The 23,480-nt window shown below is 43.3% G+C and overlaps 1 protein-coding gene across 2 annotated transcripts in view; it reads left to right on the forward strand.

The window, feature by feature from the left end:
* Positions 1 to 23,480, forward strand: part of LOC119160876 (protein obstructor-E) — a 63,366-nt gene that overhangs the window by 19,861 nt on the left and 20,025 nt on the right. For both annotated transcript variants that reach the window (XM_075880592.1, XM_037413145.2), the window contains exon 3: positions 11,330 to 11,535. In XM_075880592.1, the coding sequence (XP_075736707.1) occupies positions 11,330 to 11,535 (206 nt within the window). The remainder of the gene's footprint in view (positions 1 to 11,329; positions 11,536 to 23,480) is intronic.

Genomic DNA, 23,480 nt, shown 5'->3' on the forward strand with positions numbered 1-23,480 from the left:
GAAGACCCCTCTTGTCCCCATGTCTATGAGAAGTGCATTGATAAATTCCTAACGATGGTGTTGGACCCTGCCGAAACAATGATATAAACCCTTTCGAGTAGTCCATCATTTAACATATATAAATATATATATATATATCTTTATATATATATATATATATATATATATATATATATATATATATATATATATATATATATATATATATATATATATATATATATATATATATATATAAGCTTCTTTGAACGACGTTCACGTTAGGCCCGACGTATTTCATGCAAGGATGGACGACGAAACTTTCACGAAAGCGTCCTAAAGTTTTCATCGAATGGACCAGCAAGCCTTCGTCAGAGTAATGTAACAAGAATTTGCCAACAATGTCACTGACATACTTGGTGATCCCCAACGTAAAAGCTTTCATGTTTGAAACGGGTTGTACCATACAATAGCTTAAAAAGGGCGGCGCACATCAACCACACCATCTCACCGGCAGTAGCGTGAACACACACACACATATATATACATATATATAAATATATATATATATATAAATAAATAAATATATATATATATATATATATATATATATATATATATATATATATATATATATATATATATATATATATATAGTCCAGTAGATCCTCCGTGAGTGGTCACAACGTGGTTTATTTCGACGTTTTGGCCTAGAGTCTGGCCTTCATCAGGATTAAAGGTACAGTTTGTTGGTGCTCAGCTTTATACAAGCTCAAATTAGAAGAAAAGGTAAGAGAAAAAGACATAAAAAATAAGAAAAAAGAAAGAAAAGAAAAAAAGAAGGAAAAAGAAAAAAAAGAACATAAGGTGGACTCCCCTCGGGCGCCCCCCTTCCACTCTTCCTTCCACTTCCCCCTTCATCTCTCTCCCCTTTCTCCCCTTCACCTTTCTGATGTCAGTGGTCTGTGTATGCTTCCTTTCAGTAACGCATTCTTCCCGACCAGACGGCGCCTCCTGGCACTGGCGGTTCGGTGTGGGGAAAAAAAGAGCTTTCTCAAAAAATCCCGTCTCTAAGAGCGTTCCTGATAGTTTGTCGAATGCAAGGTCGGGAAGATTGAGATGTTTTGATAGAGGTAGACTTGGGGCTGATTTCGCATGGGCTCTGTGATTATTGAAGCGAATCCTAAATGGTGTTTCTGTTTGTCCGATGTACTGCATACCACACACGTTGCATTCGAGTAGGTATACCACATTAGAGGAATCGCATGTTAGGTTTCCTCGTATATTAATCGAAAACTTGGATTGTGTGCTGGTTGCTTTGTGTGTTTCTCGCATCACCTTACATACAAGACATCGTGGCTTTAAACAAGGTCGGCATGAATTATTGGGGCGTGATGTGTTATTTGAGAGTGCACAAGTGTGTCTTTGAGATTACGTGGTCGTCGGTAAACGACGCCTGGAGCGGATGGAAATGCGCGTTTCAGACGTTAACTTTTTTCCAGAATGTTGTAATGTCGTTTAAGGATTTTGTTTACATTGGGGAAGTTTGTGCTGTAAGTCAAGCAGAGGTTTTTTCGTTGTGGGTTTTCTTGCGGTGGTCACTTCATAAGTAGGTTTTCACGCTTTAGTTTTCCCGCTTTTTGAACAGCGTCATTAATTACATGCCGGGGGTATTTTGGTTTCTCGAGCATAAGTTTTAGCCTCTGTGAGCTCGTGTCAAAGTCAGCGTCTCTGGAGCAGATTCGCTTAAACCGTTGAGCCTGGCTGTATGGAATACTGTTTTTACAATGGTGTGGGTGATCGCCTTGGTAATGGAGGTATTGTTGTCGATCCGTTGGTTTGCGATATAGGGTTGTAGAGAGCTTCTCTTCTTCTATCGTTATGGTAACATCAAGAAAATTTACGGTTACTTGCGAGTATGTGTGTGTGAAGTGTATGTTCGGATGTACAGCATTGTAAGTGTCGATAAAGCTGAGAAGTTTGTCCTCGCTGTGGGTCCAAATAAGAAAGATGCCTTCTATGTATCTTCTGTATAACATTGGTTTCAAGGAACTTTGTGCAAGAAATTCAGATTCTAGCTTTCCCATAAATATGTTGGCATAACTAGGTTCCATTTTGGTGCCCATAGTGGTCCCGCTTATTTGTCGAAAATACTCTTGGTTAAACTCGAATGAATTTAGATCGAGGACCATCCTCGTCAAAGTTGCGATGGCAGAGAAATCTTGGGTGTTAGATTGTCTATGGTTTGTGTACGTACATATTTTGTGATGCAGCTATGCCGTCATCGTGAGGAATATTTGTATACAATGAAGAGACATCAAGAGTAACCAAGTACGAGTTTTTCGGCACACACAGACCTGCAATGTCTCGAAGAAAATGTGTGGTGTCATTTATGTACGACGCGAGGGTGCATGAAATAAGGCTTATTAGTTTGTCCACGTACCCTGATATGAGTTCAGTTATTGTACCGATGCCTGATATGATTGGTCGACCTGGGTTACCGGGTTTATAAATTTTTGGGAGGATGTAGAAGCGACCTAGACGAGGGTATGCTGCTTGCATCAGTTTGTGGTCAGCGTTGGTTATCTTTTCTGCAACCAACAGTTTCTTTAGTTCTGTTGATACGATATGTTTGTATTCGTCTGTCGGATCACCTGGGGGGCGTTCGTCAAATCTTGAGTCGTCTAGATGGCGGTATGCTTCTTGTAAGTAGTTGGTTGTATTAAGAACTACAATTGTTCCTCCTTTGTCAGCGGGTTTTATTGTTATGTCTGTCCTAGATGCCAAATTTCTCATACTTATTTTTTTCAGATTTTGTTAAGTTTTCCCGGTTTCCTTTCTGTCTGTGGTATTCGTATACTATATCTTTCTGTACTGCGGTGATATAATGGTCCAAGCACTTGTCTCGATTACTGTTCGGTGCCCAATCAGTTGATTTACGATGGTGAATTGTTTTGTGGTTAGAAGGCCTGTCCAAGAAATATTCGCGAAACCGAAAGCTTCAAGCGAAGTTGTCGAGGTCTTGGAGCAAGTGTAATTCAGCTTAAAGAGCTCACAGAGGCTAAAACTTATGCTCAAGAAACAAAAATACCCCCCACATGTAATTAATGACGCAGTTCAGAAAGCGAGAAAACTGAAGCGTGAAGACCTACTTATGAAGCGACCACTGCAAGAAGACCCACAACGAACGAACCTCTGCTTGACTTACAGCACAAACATCCCCAATGTAAACAAAATCTTTCAACGACGTTACAATATTCTGGAACAAAGTGAACGTCTGAAACGCGCATTTCCATCCCTTCCAGGCGTCGTTTACCGACGACCACGTCACCTCAAAGACACACTTGTCCACTCTCAAATTAACACATCACCCCCCAATAATTTATGCCGACCTGGTTTAAAGCCACGAGGTCTTGTACGTAAGGTGATGCGAGAAACACACAAAGCAACCAGCACACAATCCAAGTTTTCGATTAACATAGGAGGAAACCTAACATGCGATTCCTCTAATGTGGTATACCTGCTCGAATGCAACGTGTGTGGTATGCAGTACATCGGACAAATAGAAACACCATTTAGGATTCGCTTTAATAATCACAGAGCCCATGCGAAATCAGCCCCAAGTCTACCTCTATCAAAACATCTCAATCTTCGCGACCATGCATTCGACAAACTATCAGTAACGCTCTTAGAGACGGTATTTAAATCAAATCGAGAACGTGAACAACGAGTCATACCTTATCCACCGATTCAACACCCTCGATAGAGGAATAAATGAGAATTTTGGAACACTTGCAGCAATTAAAGCATTAGAAAACAATAACGGCAATAATGAAAATAGTAACTGAGTTCACGGCGCTGCAGCTGCGAAGGGCACTGGACAACTCAAAACAATTCCAAGTGTAACTACTCTTTCTAAGTACAGCTGTCGTCTGTTTTCTGTTTTATTTTACTACCCAATCAATTATGCCATGCATGACATGCCCAACAGCAACCCTGTGCACAGCCGGGAGGCCCCCACTGCACGGGTAATCTAGAAGCGGGCAAGGAATTCGCATTGCGCCCGCTTACCAGCCTCTACCACAATACGGGGCACCCCTCTTTTTACGACGAAATGTTGACGGGGCTCCAAGTAGTTAAAGACTTAGAACTTCCTAAAATGCCCGCTTACCAGCCTCTGCCACAATACGCGGCACCCCTCCTTCTACGACGAAATGTTTACGAGACTCCGAGTAGTTAAAGGCTTAGAACTTCCTAAAAAAGCTCTTTTTCGCCCCACACCGAACCGCCAGTGCCAGGAAGCGCCGTCTGGTCGGGAGGAATGCGTTATTGAAAGGAAGCATACCCAGACCGCTGACATCAGAAAGGTGAAGGGGGAGAGAGATGAAATGGAAGTGGAAGGAAGAGTGGAAGGGGGGCACCCGAGGGGAGTCCACCGTATAATATTTTTCTCTTCTTCTTCTCTTTTTTTCTTCTTTTTCTTTTCTTTTTCTTTTTTACTTTTTTTCTTTTCTGTCTTTTTTCCTCTTTCCTTGCCCTCTGATTTGAGATTGTATAAAGCTGAGCACCAAGAAACTGTACCTTTAATCCTGATGAAGGCCACACTCTAGGCCGAAACGTCGAAATAAACCACGTTGTGACCACTCACGGAGGATCCACTGTACTATATGCAACGCTACGGCCACCCACTCAACCACCATGCCTGCCTAAATATATATATATATATAAATATATATATATATATATATATATATATATATATATATATATATATATATATATATATATTTATTTATATATATATATATTTATTTATATATATATATATTTATTTATATATATATATGTTTGTGTGTGTGTGTGTGTGTGTGTGTTCATATAAATGAAAATACACTCGTTTAACGAACAAAAACAAGCGATAATTCAATGAATCACGCTACTGCCGGTGGGATGGTGAGGTTGATGTACGCCGCCCTTTTTAAGCTATTGTGTGGTACAACCTGTTTTCAAACATGAAAGCTTTTACGCTGGGGTTCGCCTACGAGGTCAGTGACTGAAATGACTGAAATGACTTACGTCTAAAATGTAGACAATTAGATTAGAAAGAAATGAAGTTGCGTACATGAGAGTAGAACTCATGGCCTGTTGGTGCGCGACAACAGGTGCCAGGCATGCTGTCCACTGCACCATGGTCATACACTCAGGACGTTTTACAAGCATACAAACACGCATTTTACATAACTATTTCCTCTCACAAGATTCTTGGTCAGTGAGGGTGGTGTCAGCATTATGGGAGCGGTAAAATAAAGCAATGCATTATGACCGCGATGCCACGATTACCTGCTGCAACACGTCTTATCTACGCGTCCATCTCATACAGCGCTTTCGCAATAAAAGAGAACATTTCTGAGCACCTTTACACACCTCGAGGTGGCGACATTATACGAAGCCTCGGCCTCACCTAAGGCATTCATTCATATTAAAAGTAACTATACGAAGCGCGCCTACCTAGTCTTGCTAAAGCAAGGCTATGTAGGGGCGTTTCGTTCGTTCCGAGCTTAAGCTCGCACCGAGGATAATCGCTACCGGGCTACAGAAGTCACAGGATGCGCGTTGCGTTGCCCTTTAGCCAGGCCATAGTGTAATTTCTTTAGTTAAGTTTTCAACGTGCCGCGTGATGGCGAACTTAGCCCCTGTATTCAAGTTCTGCATTTCATTAGCAGTGAACTTTTGGCTGTCACACCCCTTTCTCTGATTTCGCTCTCACCTTCAATCATTTGAAGGCTGTCCAATACTTTTACCAAGATCATAAAAAAACCACCTGTGAGATATTGATATAAATTCAAAGAAATTGTATGATACAAATTTAATCAAAGTAAAGCCGGTAGCTTACTTAAAAAAATGTGGCTGATCTCCCAATCTAAAAATTTGTATAACACGAAAGTGAAACGTGTTTTCAAAGAGATAGCAAAGCATTTATTGTGCATTGTTTCAGCAACATCAACAAATTGCTAAGTCACGTTAAGAACGGCAAGCAGCTCGAAACTTGCAGTGCACAACTCAAGCAATAAGCACTCACGAAATTAGCTTACACAGGACGAGTGTAGACTGTCACCGCTCGACACTCAAAGCACGCTGTTCAACCTGAAACACGCATGAAACAAGTATATAAGTGCACACAGGAAAGTGCGAACAACTGTCACTATTTTCACGTCGTGGTGTGCCAGTGAAGCACTCCTTTTCTTAATGCCGCCACGCCATTGAGCGATGTGACGTTCGTCCTCTCCAGAATAACGATTCTGATAAGCGCACGCAGGAGAGGCCATGCTCCGTGGAGGCGACGACCTTGAGAGCGTGCCCAACCAAAGCCACATCACCCCAACGCAAGCTGTTTGCGCCCAACGCAAGCTCTTTGGCCCAACGCGAGCTCTTTGTGCCATCTGGTTACTGATACCAAAAGCGCGGTGACATTTCGGAGGTCCGAGGGCCACCAGTGTATGGTGTATATAAATGGCTTGCCGTTAGCATCCTCCGCAACGTATTCTTGTTGGCATAGTGGTTAGCGCCACTCGCTGTGAGCTGAGAAGTGTGACAGCTTGGGCTAGATGGTATGGCATGACGATAACTATAGCGCGAGAACAAAACGACGGCACAGACACAAGAACGACATGAAGGACATGGGCGCTCGTGTCCTTCGTGTCTTTCTTGTCTCTGTGTCGTCGTTTTGTTCTCGCGCTATCACTATCGTCATGGCGAGCTGAGAAGTTGCTGGGTCGACGCCAGGTGGCACAACGTTTTCTCCTCATGTTTTTCTTTGAAACCTGCGAGTGTATATTTTACAACGAAGTATCCGTGACGGAAATACCTCAGCGGAGCCATGGTGGACGACAGCATAAAACGTTTTCATGGTAAAGCTTGATATATATGTGCCCTACTGAATCTTGACAGTGTTTTCAAGAAGTGAGAAAATACGTTTCCACTGTCTCGTGAAGGCACCATCTCGCTATTGCATCAATGGGTATTTTTAGATGAAATGGCTGAAGAAAATGCCACAGAATATCGCTTGTCAAATTGTGAGGAGGAAAGGTGTGCGGACCTCATTTCAACAGGCGTCCCGCCGCGGTGGTCCAGTGGCTAAGGTGCTCGGCTGCGGACCGGCTGGTTGCAGGATTGAATCTTGGCTGCGATGCCTGCATTTCCGGTAGAGGCGGAAACGCTGTAGGCCCGTGTGCTGAGAATTGGGTGCACGTTAAAAAACCTCAGGTGGTCGAAATTTCCGGAGCCCTCCACTACATCGTCTGTCATATTCATATGGTGGTTTTGGGACGCTAAACCCCACATATCAAGTAATCAGCAAGAAGTCACTGACTGGGTGCATGTATTCATATAGTTACTTTTGCAATAAAGCACCTACGCATTCACGGCTACGGTAACTTCACGTGTTAATGCAGCATACAGAAGGGCACCTACACAAAAGCATTTAGTGCATTTCATTCCTTTATTCTCCGCTTCATACGTCAGGGGCAATGCTATAAAAGCTACTAAGACTTCTTCCAATATATGTGTCTGTACAAATAAACAGTTCAATAATTTCACTTGCTATAACCTTATTTTTGTTATACTTAGTAATGAATGGAAGAGCATTGAACCATGAAGACCGAGCAGTGTCTAAAAGCGAAGTTGAACTATTGCCCAGATTTCTCGGAGCTGCAACACCTTGCTTAATGCAACAGGTGCAGTTTGGCAACCGTATAATTCACTTGCGCGCACCGTAAGAGTTTGCCTAACACATGTTGCACACAAATGTCATCGTTTGCTCGGCGATAAGCAGGCAAAGCGACCAAAAAATGCATACAATTATCAATGATGTCGGCATTGCTTCCAGCGTGCAATAATGGCCAGCCGCACGGATCACCCTTTCAAAAGACTCTGTCGCACACATGCTTTCCATTACAACGACAACATTAGGGTGTTTTAGAATAGCACACCGTGAGCCCTTGCGGTGCGGTCACTGCCACTGCGCATGCGTCGTAACGCGAGTCGGTGTTCGCGTTCGCGGACCACACGCAAAAAATCCGAAATTGCGTGCGGCGATGGCGGCCCGCATGTGGCCCGCAAGCGCTGGTTTCGAGGCTACGGGCAGTGAAGGCGGCCCGCGTGTGGCCCGCAAGCGCTGGTTTCGAGGCTACGATGTCGCTGCGATCGCGCGTTGCGGATTGCAGCAAGGCAAACGCTGTTCTAAAACTAATATGGCGCCCGCTACTCCCGCAACGCCCGCAGCGCTTGCAAACGGTATTCTAAAACTCCCTATTATTGAATACAAAAATTTAAATGCGTTCTCTTTGTTTGAGGCTCTAAAAACTATGAATTGTTAACTTCCAGAAAGCCCACTTGTTTTATCAAACCTGCCACATTTGGGCACACGCACTTGCGTACAAATCAGGCGTAGCAGACGGAAAGACGACGATTCGTTGCACGCCAGTTGAAACTGGATTGGCCGCAAGTCGCCATTCGAGGCATGGGCGGCGCGGTGCGTTGGTGCAGCGGAAAGTTGTGCCACCTGTAGGTGCTCAACGTTTCCCATCCTCGTATACCGCGGCCCGTGATATACGGGCAATTGTCACACGTGTCTGGACTCCAGACAAAATACTGTTGCGAACATCTTCAAACACTGTCTGGAATAGCGTTTGAAGATGTACGCAACAGTATTTTGACGTTAATCTTGTAATGACCAGCCAGATATATTTACAAAAATCATAATAATGATAATAATAATAAAAGTCAACCTTCTGCTCACTCCCTCTGTTCTATAGAGCGGAGCTCTCTCAGCAGCGTAGCTGCCGTTGCTTCGAAAGAGAGTGCAAGGTTGACAGTGTTCGTCTCGCATCGTTTCTACTACCACTGCTCGTCGAGAATTGGAACCGGTCCTTTGAACATACCTCGCAACAACTGGATTTTATATACAATATCATCATCATCATCATCATCATCATCATCATCAGCCTGACTACGTCCACTGCAGGACAAAGGCCTCTCCCATCTTCCGCCAGTTAACCCGGTTCTGTGCTTGCTGCTGCCAATTTATACCCGCAAACTTCTTAATCTCATCTGCCCACCTAGCCTTCTGTCTCCCCCTAACCCGCTTCCCTTCTCTGGGAATCCAGTTAGTCACCCTTAGTGACCAGCGGTTATCCTGTCTACGCGCTACATGCACGGCCCATGTCCATTTTCTCTTCTTTATTTCAACTATGATATCCTTAACCCCCGTTTGTCCCCTAATCCACTCTGCTCACTTCTTGTCTCTTAAGGTTACACCTACCATTTTTCTTTCCATTGCTCGCTGCGTCGTCCTCAATTTAAGCTGAACCCTCTTTGTAAGTCTCCAGGTTTCTGCTCCGTAGCATATACAATAAATATGTATACAACTTTACAAGACAAGTGAACAACCACTTGGGATTGTCGCCCGTTATCTCGGCAGAGCCGATAGGGCATAGCACTCTTTGCTGCGACCAGAACCCAGTCAGGAGTCAGGAGCCAGGTTTTAACCCCTAGGTTGCCCCTCCCCGTTCTCCTCACCGCCAATCAAAAACATTCCGTCCGCTTATTGGATCTACGCTAAGTTCGTATGCCAGTGGTCTTCCCTCTTTCCACCTCCCTCTCCTCCTGCAATGTTTTGCCACTTGTCAGAGAGAGAGACGAAAAAGGAACACTCAACACCAACGTTCCGAAAAGCCCGTTAAAAAAACCATTAAACATTCGATGGTGGCATCGCTCAGCTCCCCAGGTCAAGTTACCAAGTGGGGCCGGTTAGCTAGAGAGCCCATGCTTTGACGTGGTACACCGTCTGGCCCGACAGGCGCTCCGCGGACACTCCGTCCGAGACGTATTGGTGTCAACACACAAGACGCTTTGACGCCGCTTGCTGGCACCCCGCTGATCGGAGGCAGGCGCGTTGATCGTTACAATGATGGTGAACGGACCACCGCTTTCTACTCCGAAAAGTTTCGGGGAGCGAGGGTGTTGTCTGTCAGTGCCTTTTCTTGTCCTTGTACGAGCATCGCCACGTGCTGTCTCTCGACTCTCGGGCTCTGGTTTCTAGGAATCCATGCTTTTGGTGGGGGAAGGCCCACTCGCTCCCCTGCCCACGACGCCAGACCTTACTTATGATAATATTATTATTATTATTAACAATAATAATAATAATAATAATAATTGTTATTGTTGCGGTTTTACGTTTTGAAACCATGCACCATATGTTTATGAGAGACACCGTAGGGCAGGGCTCCGGATATTTCGGCCACCTGGGGTTATTTCACGCGCACCTATATCTAAGAGCATGGGCCTCAAACAACTTCGCCTCCATCGAAAACGCAGCCGCCGCGGCCGGCATTCGATCCCGCGAACTGTGTGTCCAGACATAGTTGTCAAACGCTCTTACCTTTCATACTAATTTTGGCCTACCCAAGTTAAGAAGGCCATCACAAGGACACCTACTCGTAGATAGATAGATAGATAGATAGATAGATAGATAGATAGATAGATAGATAGATAGATAGATAGATAGATAGATAGATAGATAGATAGATAGATAGATAGATAGATAGATAGATAGATAGATAGATAGATAGATAGATAGATAGATAGATAGATAGATAGATAGATAGATAGATAGATAGATAGATAGATAGATAGATAGATAGATAGATAGATAGATAGATAGATGGATGGATGGATGGATGGATGGATGGATGGATGGATGGATGGATGGATGGATGGATGGATGGATGGATGGATGGATGGATGGATGGATGGATGGATGGATGGATGGATGGATGGATGGATAGATAGATAGATAGATAGATAGATAGATAGATAGATAGATAGATAGATAGATAGATAGATAGATAGATAGATAGATAGATAGATAGATAGATAGATAGACAGACAGACAGACAGACAGACAGACAGACAGACAGACAGACAGACAGACAGACAGACAGACAGACAGACAGACAGACAGACAGATAGATAGATAGATAGATAGATAGATAGATAGATAGATAGATAGATAGATAGATAGATAGATAGATAGATAGATAGATAGATAGATAGATAGATAGATAGATAGATAGATAGATAGATAGATAGATAGATAGATAGATAGATAGATAGATAGATAGATAGATAGATAGATAGATAGATAGATAGATAGATAGATAGATAGATAGATAGATAGATACGCTCAAATGGCTGCAGTTCGCTAAGAAATGCCTCACATTAAAAAAAAGATACCTCGCTTTGAAGTTGCTCGCAAGACAATGACTATCGTGTGACAAATCGTTGTGTGCAGAGAATGCCAAGTCTACGCGCAAGTGTCCCCGCGCCAATGGTTTCTTCCCGCACGAGGATTACCCACGTGTTTGCCAGGAGTTCTACAGCTGCACGAACGGCGTGGCAGCCAAGCTCTCCTGCCAGAAGGGACTTGCGTTCAGCATAAAGCACAGTGGGTGTGAGTGGGCTGCCAGGGTTCCCGGTTGTGAGCACGAGGCTGTAGAGGTATGCCGCCATTTTCTTTGTTTGTGACGTTGACCTTTATACAAAGTCGGAATTTGGCATGCAGTCACACGTTCTGTTTGTATTTCTCATGTTAAACTAAGAGCAACTTGGAGCTGACGAAAAGACGGTGAAAAGTTATTTCCTCTATACGCCAATGATTCAAAAGATTGTCTAGAAATGGGGTCGGCAACGCTTTGAGGTGGAGGCCCGAATTGCCTAAACGTGACAAGGCCAAGACCCGCACGGCAAACCAAGAGGTGGCTTTGCAGGCTAAAAGGAAAAATTCGGCAAACTGACAAGAATGTACAAAGTAGGCTAAGCTGTGGCTAAGTTTTCGCGAAAGTAGTGCCAAGCTTGAAGTGGGGGCACCATGCCAAATGCAAGTGATGTCTAACCCCATTCGAGGTCCAAATGACTATCACCTCTAAAACAGGAAGCGACAAAGGGAAAGCGGATTTGGATGTCGGGCCGGAGGGCCACATGACAAGGCCTCGCGGGCCGCTGGTCTAGAACAAAATAAGTAAGCAATGGAAGAACAAAAGAAATGCGCAGCGAAATATTTTGTTGCATGAAGCATATTTAGTGGAGTATTTTGCCGTTCCTCTAGTGCCCTCTTTTTTTTCTTTCCTTTGATCACAGTTTCCGCGACACACAGTAAGCAAAGACCCATAAAAACTGAAATGAAAGCTTTTTCATTGAAACTGGCGCGGTAAAGCTAGCGGCTGCCAGATGTTCTGAAAAAGGCAGCCTGTGGTTATGTTTTGTCTTTTTACCTTTGTTAGACGATGAGCTAAAACACTACAAGAAGGCCACTGAAAGAAGTGATAGGAAAGACACCGTGAGAGGGATGTTATGTACTCTTCATTACTCCTAATATATTAAGGTGAAACATTCTTTGCCTCTTCAAACAAACTTTTACGGCTGCTCTTGCATCCGCACATTCGCGCCAATGTTGGTGCGATTCTTGAGTGACGAAGGCTTCAGGAGCTGCGAAAATTCTTTAAAATATTTTTACAATGAAAAAACGCGCCGTTACGAAAGAAAGCAGATTTTTGCTTTTTAACGTTGTCCTCTTGGTAGTTTTATTAGAATATATGCGCGTTTTTTAGTACCACTCAACGTTACTTGCGGATGTCCACATGGTATGTTTGATTTAAAAAACCAGGTACTCGTAATCGTCGACAAATCCGCTATTGGTAGTCGTGATGATAGCTAAAGCATCTATATTTCGTGAATAAATGTGAATGTGCATGAAAATACCGCAAGTGACTGAAAAATTCTACCACCGACTCCGCGAAAACACAAGCCCAAATCCGCTTACTATAAGCGCAATTGGAAATTTTGAGCCAATGTGACGCTGCCCCACGTTCCTGAATGGGTAACGAAACTGACGGTCACTTCTCTTCAAACGATTTCCACGTAGACCAGACATGCTGAAGAAAGCAAGAAAATTTGAGAGCGAACAAAGAAAGCCAGAGGCGCGGTATTTTGGCTGAGTTGCCCGATGGTGCTAAGCTAACAAGCAAATAATTATCACAAAAGAAGCACCCCCATCCAAAAAAAGCAGCACCGCTTTCACGAAAGTGTCCAAAATAAGCGGGAAGTTATTTTTCCATTTTTTAAAATATTTCAATTACCATTGCAATGATATTTAAATGCTAAAAAGAGTTCAAAAAATAAATATATAAATTTTACGGCGAAAATAAGCGCAATTAAAAACCAAAGCACATACTTGTTTTTTATCATTGTCTCAGTAGTGTGATCATTAGGTTGAATGCGCGTTCTCAAACGAATTCTTATCGTCACTATTTGAGTCTCTCAAGTTGCTTGAACGTAAATTTGACTTGAAGCATAAAACTCTGAAAGTGATTGACAAACGCGCGATTGATGAACGTGGTGATCCCGAACTAATCAACATTACTTCGAAAAATTGCAAAGAAGCACGAAAATGCGACACGAGACTGCAAACTGAACAGGCCACTCGACGAAAGCCCGAATAAGCCTATTGTAAGTGAAACTGGCAACTGCGTTCACTGGCCACTCTATTTGATCTATCATGGTCCTCGGCCGCCTCGGCCGCCTCGTCCGCCCAATAAAGTTTTCAATGGCAGACAACAGAAAGGCTGAGCTCACGCTGAGTCATGGCACTCGACATCAATTTTTTCGCCATTCTGTAAAGTCAACTGTGTCAAGCGCGGTAACTCTAACTGATGTTCTGCAGAAGCAGTTGTTCCTGGCTTAGGCCCCACTGCGGTGGTCTAGTGGCTAAGGTACTCAGCTGCTGGTTGCGGGATTTAAACCAGGCTGCGGTGGCTGCACTCCCAATGGAGGCGGAAATGCTGTAGGCCCGTATGTTTAGATTTGGGAGGCACGTTAAAGAACCTCAGGTGGTCTAAATTTCCGGAGCCTTCCACTACAGTGTTTCTCATAATCATATGGTGGTTTTGGGACGTCAAACACCACATATCAGTCCATCAATTGTTCTTGAGTTAGTTGGTGCTGGATCAAATTCATAACATAGCGAAAAAAAAAACGACACGATGAACAGCAAGAATTACACATCTGAAGAGCTACTAACAACTTGAATGGAAAATTTTGAAGACACGCATAGTATATCTTCCTACGAGGCAGGTGCGAGGGATCATCCGGCTGGCTACAGGAGGTGCCAGGCGAAGACTACAAATCAACAGTACGATAAAAAAAAACGTATGTTTTGAAGAAAATAAGACAACAGAAGTCTCACTAACGCAATCACTACCATATTTGATTATAAAGAACGCTTCCACATGTTCACGTATCTTTCTAACTTTTCTCTTAGCCCGAATCTTGACATAATGAAACCTTAAAAAACATGCGCAGGCTTTGCAATGCGCAGATAGATGCGCATTCATGTCTTTGTTGAGATCATTCGCGTGCTCTTTCATTCGGTCATTGACGGACCGACCATTTTGCCCTACGTAGCCGTTGCGGCATGACAGGGGGATTTCATACACCACCCGAGTGGTGCAATACACATATGGCTTGGCGTGTGTAACCTGGTAGCTTTTCAAGTGGCTATTCGGGGGTGCCGCTGGGTGAGCCTATAGGGAGTAGACTGTGAGCAGTAAATGAGCGTGGCACATGGCCGCTTCATATGAGCAGGTTTTTGTTGAAAGGTTCGAATCAACTTAACACTGATGATCCTTTCCTTTCCGTGAATTCAGATGACGTTTTTTGGTACCTCCAACAAACTCGTACTGTGGGTCCAGCCTTTCCTATGAACTTAGTAGATCTTTTTTCTTCTGTTCCTCATGACGCGTTGTTCAGTGCCCTTAGCAAGTGCATGGAAGGACAATGTGAGGTGGGCTTTAAAAAATACAGTTGTCGTGAAGGCTGAAGATATTTTAGTTTTATTACTTGAAACTTACGTGACAAGCACCTTTATCTCAATTGACAACCAGTTGTTTTACAAAAAAATGGTGATATGTATTGGTGCCTTTGTGGCACCTTTACTTTGCGACGTGTTCCTGGCTGATATAGACAAAACACTTGACCATGGTGTTCTTAATTTGTATGTTTTGAAAGTCTTTGAAAACGTAGATGAGTGTTTTAGTTGTCATAAATCCCGGTTTTACATTGCCTACTTCAAATGCTCGTAAGACTTCAGATGTTTTTGGGGTTCATGGTAAAGGCCTGTTTTTCACGTATGAGCTCTCCATTATAATTATCCTTCAATTGCTTAACCTATACATCACGTTTACAAATGATAATTATGTCCTGAACTTACTCCCCACGTGTGAAAAAAGAACTTTTACCTTATCACTCCACCCATTGAGAGTCAGTAAAAAATTCTATTCTTTCGCTTTGCCCTGGATTCGGCAGTCAAAAAATCTTCTGAGCTAGAAAATGCAGGCCAGTTTTAAAACACACACGAGTAAGGTATCTCAAGCCGGCTGCCTTTATTCTGTCTTGATGTCTGTGGCTGAAACGCTCTTACAGAAGAATAAAACGGGTGCTTCAGCGATTGGTGCTACAGCCGGTGAGCTGAGTGGTGCCTCAAGATGTGCCTTATGTGTACAAAATGAGCCACGATTGCAACAACGTGGCTAATAGGTACGGTGTACCCATTGTTTTTCTGCTCCCTATAGGCTTGTTAAGTTGTGTCCCCGAATAATTAGTAGCCACTTGAAAGGCTGCCAAGTTAACATACCAAGCTCTATGTGCTTCGCGCCAGCAGGGTAGTGTATGAAATTCCCTCTCAAGCGGTAAGTGCTACGTACGACAAAATGGTCGATGCATCAAGGACGGAATGCGAGAGCACGCAAATAATTTCCATAAGGACATGAAAGCGTACCTTTCTGCCCATTGCAAAACCTGCACATGTTCTCAGAGGTTTCATGATGTGAAAATCGTGGGTAGGAGTATGAACGGATAGGCACGTGAACATTTAGAAGCATTCTTTATTAACAGATATGATAGTTATTGCGTTTGTCATACTTCTGTCGTCTATAGTTTGCCTCAGAACATGCGTTTCGTTTTTTTTCCAATCGTACTCTTGATTTGTAATGTTTACCTTGCGCCCTATGCAGCCAGCCAGATGTATCCCTAGCGCCTGAGTGGTTGGACGACATATCAGGCGTGTCACCAATTTTCTCACTAACGTTTTTAGTAGCGCTTGTGGTGTGCCATTCTCTGTGGCCGCCGTGTACATTTTCTTGCGCTACATTATGAATTTGAATTATAACGGAAAGTGAGGCAGGCCCGTTCATTCCGTTACTCCTAACCAGTTTCCCGTGCTATATAAGAGTGACTGCAAACGGTGACGTTCTTCCTCGAACTCATGGACACAGGGTCATTGGCCGCATTCTACGCTTTCGCGTGGTCCCGCATTCATTGTGTATTTTCGCATTTTTTTCAAGGCCTCCACTTGTTCATTCGGTGCGAGTGCGTTTCTCCTCCTCCGCTCTGTGGTCGTGGCAGCAGGGTGCGGAAACTCATTGTAGCACCTTTCAATGGACGCCGGGTCTCGCCTATACGTAACGGCAGCACCGCTTCCGCCACTAGTGGCTACCGAGTATCTAGCTTGTAATAACGAAAAACTTAAGCAATGCATTCATGACGTCATCCAAGAGGTCAGGAAATAAAAAGAGGCCATGACGCGGAGAGGAGCAGGGTCACCCCCGCCTTTCCCAAGTCACACTTGAGCGGACTTTTATAGCTGGCATGGGGTGACATAGATCGAAGCAGAATTCGCTGCGCATGAAGCGATTTTCGTGTCGTTCATATTAGATGCTTGCACAATTTTTTTCAGTACTTAGTTCAATATCTTAGGTAGCACCGAGTGCTTGTAATACGAAATATTATTACGAACCATAGTCGCCTACCAGTATAATAAACGCATCATAGGCTAGCTGGTTGTTTCTCATCACAAGGCAAATACAGCACACCTCACGAAGACAGACTCAAGGAACATGAGGCACAAGCGCTAATCCCCGTGTTCATTGTGCCTATCTTTATGACTGAACTTACATAGCGCAATACTGTAAAGAAGAAATGGCCAAGCAGACCTACAACTCATTTTCATGGCAGACAAACTAGCCGATGCTGATGACCAATCAGAAGTGCCGTAATGTCACAAGGATTAGCATAGGCAAGCATGGACGCAGTCAACCACTTCCATCGCTTAGCCAGATTTGAAATGTGACATACAAATAAAAAAGTGCCATCGACAATACATTACGAATAAGAATAAAACCCTTCATCATTTTTACATACCAACAAACCAAACAATTTTTTCGTAGGGGCCATAGCTCTTTTCTTTTCCTGAGCTTTCTTTATGTATCAATTATTATGAGTGATACGGAGTACGAGACCTCACATCTACATTACATTGCTCCACGAGATCGTAGGATACCCGAAAACCACCAGGGGCGACAATGTTTCATGAAACAGTAACTACCGAAAGGGCAAGAACGAAATAAGAAGACATTGATTTGCTTGATATGTAGAGTTTAACGTCCCAAAACCACAATATGATTATGAGAGGCGCCGTAGTAAAGGGCTCCAGAAATTTCGACCACCTGGGATTCTTTAACGTGCACCCAAATCTGGCCACACGGGCCTACAACATTTTCGCCTCCATCGAAAGTGCAGCCGCCGCAGCCGGGATTTGATCCCGCGACCTCCGGGTCAGCAGCCAAGTACCTTAGCCACTAGACCACAGCGGCGGGGCGAAATAAGAAGGAAGAGGTTTTATTATAATTCAAGGGGAAGCGCTTTACTGTTCGAAGTGAAGTCGTGTTGCCTTAGAACGCGTAGTCATAAAGTGAGATTCAGTAAAAATTAAGAACAATGTACATGCTATGGGGGAGTTAATGAAATGATAGAACATTGTTTTGATTGAATGCGGTGATATTCACCTAGGTATACGTGTGGGTACAAGCCTACGTAAGGCCTTGGATTTCAGGCAAAAACATGGAAAGCTGAACACGTCTCTGAGAGCAGCAAGTAAGAGGTGACTATAGTATTAGCGTCAGAAAAGTAGACATAAGGGAGAGAAATGGTAAGAAAATGAGGTGATTTTGCCTCAAGAAGCAGAGATATGAAACACAGATTTGAATTTTTTTTGTCATAATAACATCAATTTATTCGAAGTAGATAAGGCGTTAGGCTAAATTTTTTTGTTTTTTTTTTTCTTGCTATAGCTCTATAGTGGCACACGTGACACTGTCCCGTTTTAAAGGGGACGCTTATAGCATCCATCCAAATCTATCCACCCATCCACCGGTACTAGTGCGCATTTTCCGGAGACCAGTAGCAGTGTCTACGCCAAACTAGAACAGTGCCGCAACACGACGTCGAGGCAAGCACCACCGCCGCAGTCTTTCACACTGTCTTCTTTCGACGACCTTGAGCGCACCGCGCCACTTGCGCCGTCTCGTCATTCCGATTCCAGTCCTATATGAGCCCGAGCACAATATAATGGTTGTGCAAATATTTATTGAAGAGTATGCCCAGAATATATAAAATTAAGTAGCATTGCGGGTGGCCTTCACGCTAGCGGTTGTGGCCGTTCCTAGCCGCGTGGTCCTCCACTCAGTTCACCAGCCGATGTCGGATATCTGGCTTGTTGCCGGACAAAGCAGCCTCCCACAAAGGCAGACTGGTTATGTGTCAAGGCGCAGGCAGAGGATGCGCCGGGCATGATTGATTTGATTGATTTGTGGGGTTTAAGGTCCCAAAATCAGCATATGATTATGAGAGGCGCCATAGTGGAGAGCTCCAAAAATTTAGACCACCTGGAGTTCTTTAACGTGCACCCTAATCTGAGCACACGGGCCTACAGCATTTACCCCGCCATCGAAAGTACCGGGCATGACAAGCAGAGTTGATCTTAATTGTCGCGGGAGCTGCCGCTTAAGTGGCTGTCTGGCGAGTACGTGCAGGGGTGGAAAACAGTACAACTTTACCCAACATGAAAATGCATGTGCTAGCGGAAAATATTTAGATGTAACAGATTCCATAGCACAATACTGCGTCAATGAAGACGATAATGAAGAGAGCGCGAGAAGACATATTGTCGCCGCCACCAGAGAATGTGCTACGCTTGAGCCACACTTGTTCGTGTTCTCGTTTTTTTATTGCGATATCAAGAATATGGGCACTCTTGGTGCTTTTCCTTCAGCCGCCGTCTGTAACACTGGGAGGTTCCGCTAAATGAAACAGTGCAACCACACTCCTTGCAACCTATTTAATTTATTTACGCCCACTGCAACGCTAATTGTACTAAGGCAGGAATGGGGATACAAAGATACACAAAAAACATAACTAAAACAATGAGAATAATCAAACAGGTAACATAATAAGGTCGTGTGAACATTAGGGAAAAAAGTATCAAAACATAGAAAAAAGGAACAAAGAAATGCTATTTGCAAAGAGATCAGCGTATTGCAAACATATGTGTCAAAAATTTCGGCTACCAAATTCTGCGATGGGCATGAACGAATAGAACCAGGTTATGAACTCCAGACCTCAATGGAACAGGGAAAAAACTGAACTTCAGTTTGAGCGTTTCAGTTTGAGCGTAATAAGGCCTCAAATTAGGGTTGTGGTAGCTTCTCGTCATTTACTGTAGGGCGAAGTTTATTTATTTTTTGTTATTTGACAGTTCTAACTGTGGAGGAAATGACGTTTACCAAGAATTTTAATGACTCTATTCCGCGACGCGAATAGAGTGGAGTCATTTGCAATGAAGATAGAGTAGAAGATGGTGAAAAATAACGGTCGCAACGATGACATTTGAATCTTACCACATTTTTCTGCACTGCTTCCAGCTCTTGAATCTCGCCCTGCTTATACGGGTTCTAGACAACGAACAAGTAGCCAAGTGCAGGCCGAATTAGTGATTTACATAAGAGGAGCTCTGTGTGTTTGGGGATTTAGACACTATCTGATGTACATCGGCTCGTTTTTTCAATGCTTTGTTACTTTTATAGCCGAATTTCTTGGACCATGACATAAGTGTAAAATTAAGACCAAGACACTTGTATTTGAAAACCCTACTTACAGTACACTTATCAAAAGACTAATCAAAAACAGAAGGTGGATTTTTTCAAAAGGACATAAGCATGTTTTTTTAACGTTATTCTTAATCTGCGAAGTTTTGCACCATTTGCAAAACTCTGTAAACGACTCCTGCTAGCGGTAGTGGTCACTGTGTGTTTTGATCGCTTCATACAAAACGCAATCGTCGGCATAAAAACAAACTGAAGAGGACGTGTCAGTAGGGAAGTCGATAGATATGTCGAGTTTAACGTCCCGAAACCACCATATGATTATAAGAAATGCCGTAGTGAGGGGTTCCGGTAATTTCGACCACCTGGGGTTCTTTAACGTGCACGAAGATCTGAGCACACAGGCGTACAGCCCTTCCGCCTCCATCGCAAATGCGGCCGCCGCAGCCGGGATTCGATTCCGCCACCTGCGGGTCAGCCGCCGTGTACCTTAGCCACTAGACCACCACGGCGGGGCAAGCAGGCAAGTCATTTACGTAAAGTAAAAAGAGTGAAGGCTCAAGAACCTACTGTTATGGCACTCCAGATGTTACATTATCAACAGCAGAGTTGGTTGACCTGTAAGAAACGAACTCAGATCGAGATGACAAAAAACTAGATATCCAGTTAACCAATTTATGATTGTTCATTATCACGTTGTGTTTGACGAGTAGTTTAGAAAGTAATAATGTGTCTAAGGTCTTTGCGAAGTCTATGAAAATAGTGTCAACCTTGTCCTTATGATCAAGGCTAAGGCACTGGCATGGTGGTCTAGTGGTTAAGGTACTCGGCTGCTGACCCGCAGGTCGCGTATCGAATTCCTGCTGCGGCGGCTGAATTTCTGGAGGAAGCAGAAATGTTGTAGGCCCGTGTGCACAGATTTCGGTGCACGTTAAAGAACCAAGGTAGTCGAAATTTCTGGAGCCCTCCACTACGGCTTCTCTCATAATCATATGGTGGTTTTGGGACGTTAAAGCACACATATCAATCAATGATCAAGGCCAAGCTAGATGCAATGCGTGAATTTGACTAATTGTTTTGCTGTGCTAAAGCCAGGTCTAAACCCATGTTGTTGTTGAGATAGTAATTGATTTGATTCCAAGAAGAACCTAACCTGTTTACTAATGATATGTTACAATATTTTGCATGACTGAGAAGTCAAAGATATTGGTCTATATTTTAATATAGACTGCTTATCGCATGATTTAAAGAGAGAGAGAGAACCTTTGCCGTCTTCCATAAAGAGGGAACACTGCCGGAAGACAAAGATTTATTGAGTAGGATTGTTAAGTATCTGGATGACCCCAGAGAGTAGCCAACTAAGAATGAATTGTGTATTCCATCCGGACCGATGCATTTTTACATACAATTAATAGCATAAAGCTGATGACACCTCCATTCATTATTTATAAATCACTGATTGGTTCAGAACGAGGAATAGCTGTCAAAGAAGGGGTGGTTTTGTTTTAGAAATAGAGACAGACTGAAAATAGTTATTAAAATCATTAGATAAAGCTGGGGGTCAGTCTTAGCGTCATCCCTTATTTTGGAAGAAGAAGACGAGTCAGCAAGAGAAAAAATTTGAACACCCAAATTTGCGTAGCTTCATCCTTAACAGATCCGGCAACTGAACGCAATAAAAGAAATCGTTCAGTGTTTTCATCCTAGAGTTGAGATCCCACTTAGCCTTCTGAAACTGGTCTAGGGCATCAGGGTCATTAGATCTTTGGGAGCAACTAAGTCGACGGACACAACGAGATATGTGTAAGAGACCACGAGTAATCGAAAGAAGGCTATAGCGTTGTTTTTCTTTATCCTAATTGGCACAAATCTTCGAATGCACGACTTACAAAATCTTCAAAGTAATTCAATCGGAAAGTTATATCCTGACTCTCTGAAAGTGCGCAAAACGTATCAAACTGAGCAGCCAAAACATCAGTTATGGACGTTTTGTCGTAATGAGTGAAAACAGGGAAGATCGTGAATTAAATACTGTGATTTTGACGTGGGATAGCAACGTGTTAACAAGACACCCTTATAGTCTGATTATCTTTCAACTATTTCGCAAGATAACTTGCTGTTAGTTAGATCTGTACTCAAGAAAACTAAGTCTAGAATATAATTTAGCGTAGTTGGACGTGAGAAGACTTGAATGAGGCCAAGAGATAGAGAAACATTTAATATTTCATCACATATCGCAGCATCATGACCCGTCACAGTCAGGAAAGGTGAAAGGTTGTCATGAGCATTAAAATTGCCTATACAGATCAATCTTGACGAAGCAATTAAATTTGCACACAAAATTTTCAAGAACATTAAGAACTTCAAGGGATGACCCGGGTGGGCAATATACAACGTTAACTACAGTGCACTAATTATTTAGGTATACGTTACACCAGAGCGATTCTGTTTCAGGAGGCGAGGGTAGTACTGAGAACCGGATATCTCAGAGGATAAGTAGTGCAACGCAGCCGCCAATGCCTTGTGCCCTGTCCTTACGTACGGCGATGAAACCGGGTGAAGTAAACTCAGAGTCGTTAATGTAGTACTGAGAACCGGATATCTGAGTGGATAAGAAGTGCAACGCAGCTGCCAATGCCTTGTGCATTGTCCTTACGTACGGCGATGAAACCGGGTGAAGTAAACTCAGAATCGTTAATGTTATAATGAAACCATGTCTCTGCTATGCCAATGATATGAGGAGAGTAAGTTGCTAAAAGCGACAATAGATCTGGAAGGTTTTTAGCAATACTACGAGCACTGATGTTCAGGAATACCAGATCCTCATGCCTGCTGTAATGAGGTCATGTAGTGGATGAGGTGAGATTCGAAAATGCGGGGATAGGAAAACGAGAGCCATGTGCTCAATTTGAGGCGTTCACTAATAAGTTTGAGGTGTCGGCCAAATTATAACGTACATCATCATTCAACACATGATCGTATCTTAACTTCACTACTGAGCCGCCGTTGCGGAAAAGAAGGGAAGTGTCCCACACCTTTTTCTGTATAGATTTAATACGTGCAGAAAAGTCTTCTGAAATGCCCCGCCTCAGTGGTCTAGTGGCTAAGGTACTCGGCTGCTGACCCGCAGGTCGCGGGATCAAGTTTCAGCTGTGGCGGCTGCATTTCCGGTGGAGGCGGAAATGTTGTAGGCCCGTGTACTCAGATTTGGGTGAACGTTAAAGAACCCCAGGTGGTCAAAATTTCCGGAGCCCTCTACTACGGCATCTCTTATAATCAAATAGTGGTTTTGGGACGTTAAACCCCACATAACTATCTATCTATCTAAAGTCTTCTGAAATAAACACATTTGAGTCTTGCAGTTTAAATGAATTTTTCAGAACACAATGGCTTTCTACGTCGAGGAAGGAACTTTAGAATGACAAGTCATCTATAGCCAATATGTACTTTACC

Source organism: Rhipicephalus microplus, chromosome X (genome assembly GCF_043290135.1).
Source record: "Rhipicephalus microplus isolate Deutch F79 chromosome X, USDA_Rmic, whole genome shotgun sequence".
Lineage (NCBI taxonomy): Eukaryota > Metazoa > Arthropoda > Arachnida > Ixodida > Ixodidae > Rhipicephalus > Rhipicephalus microplus.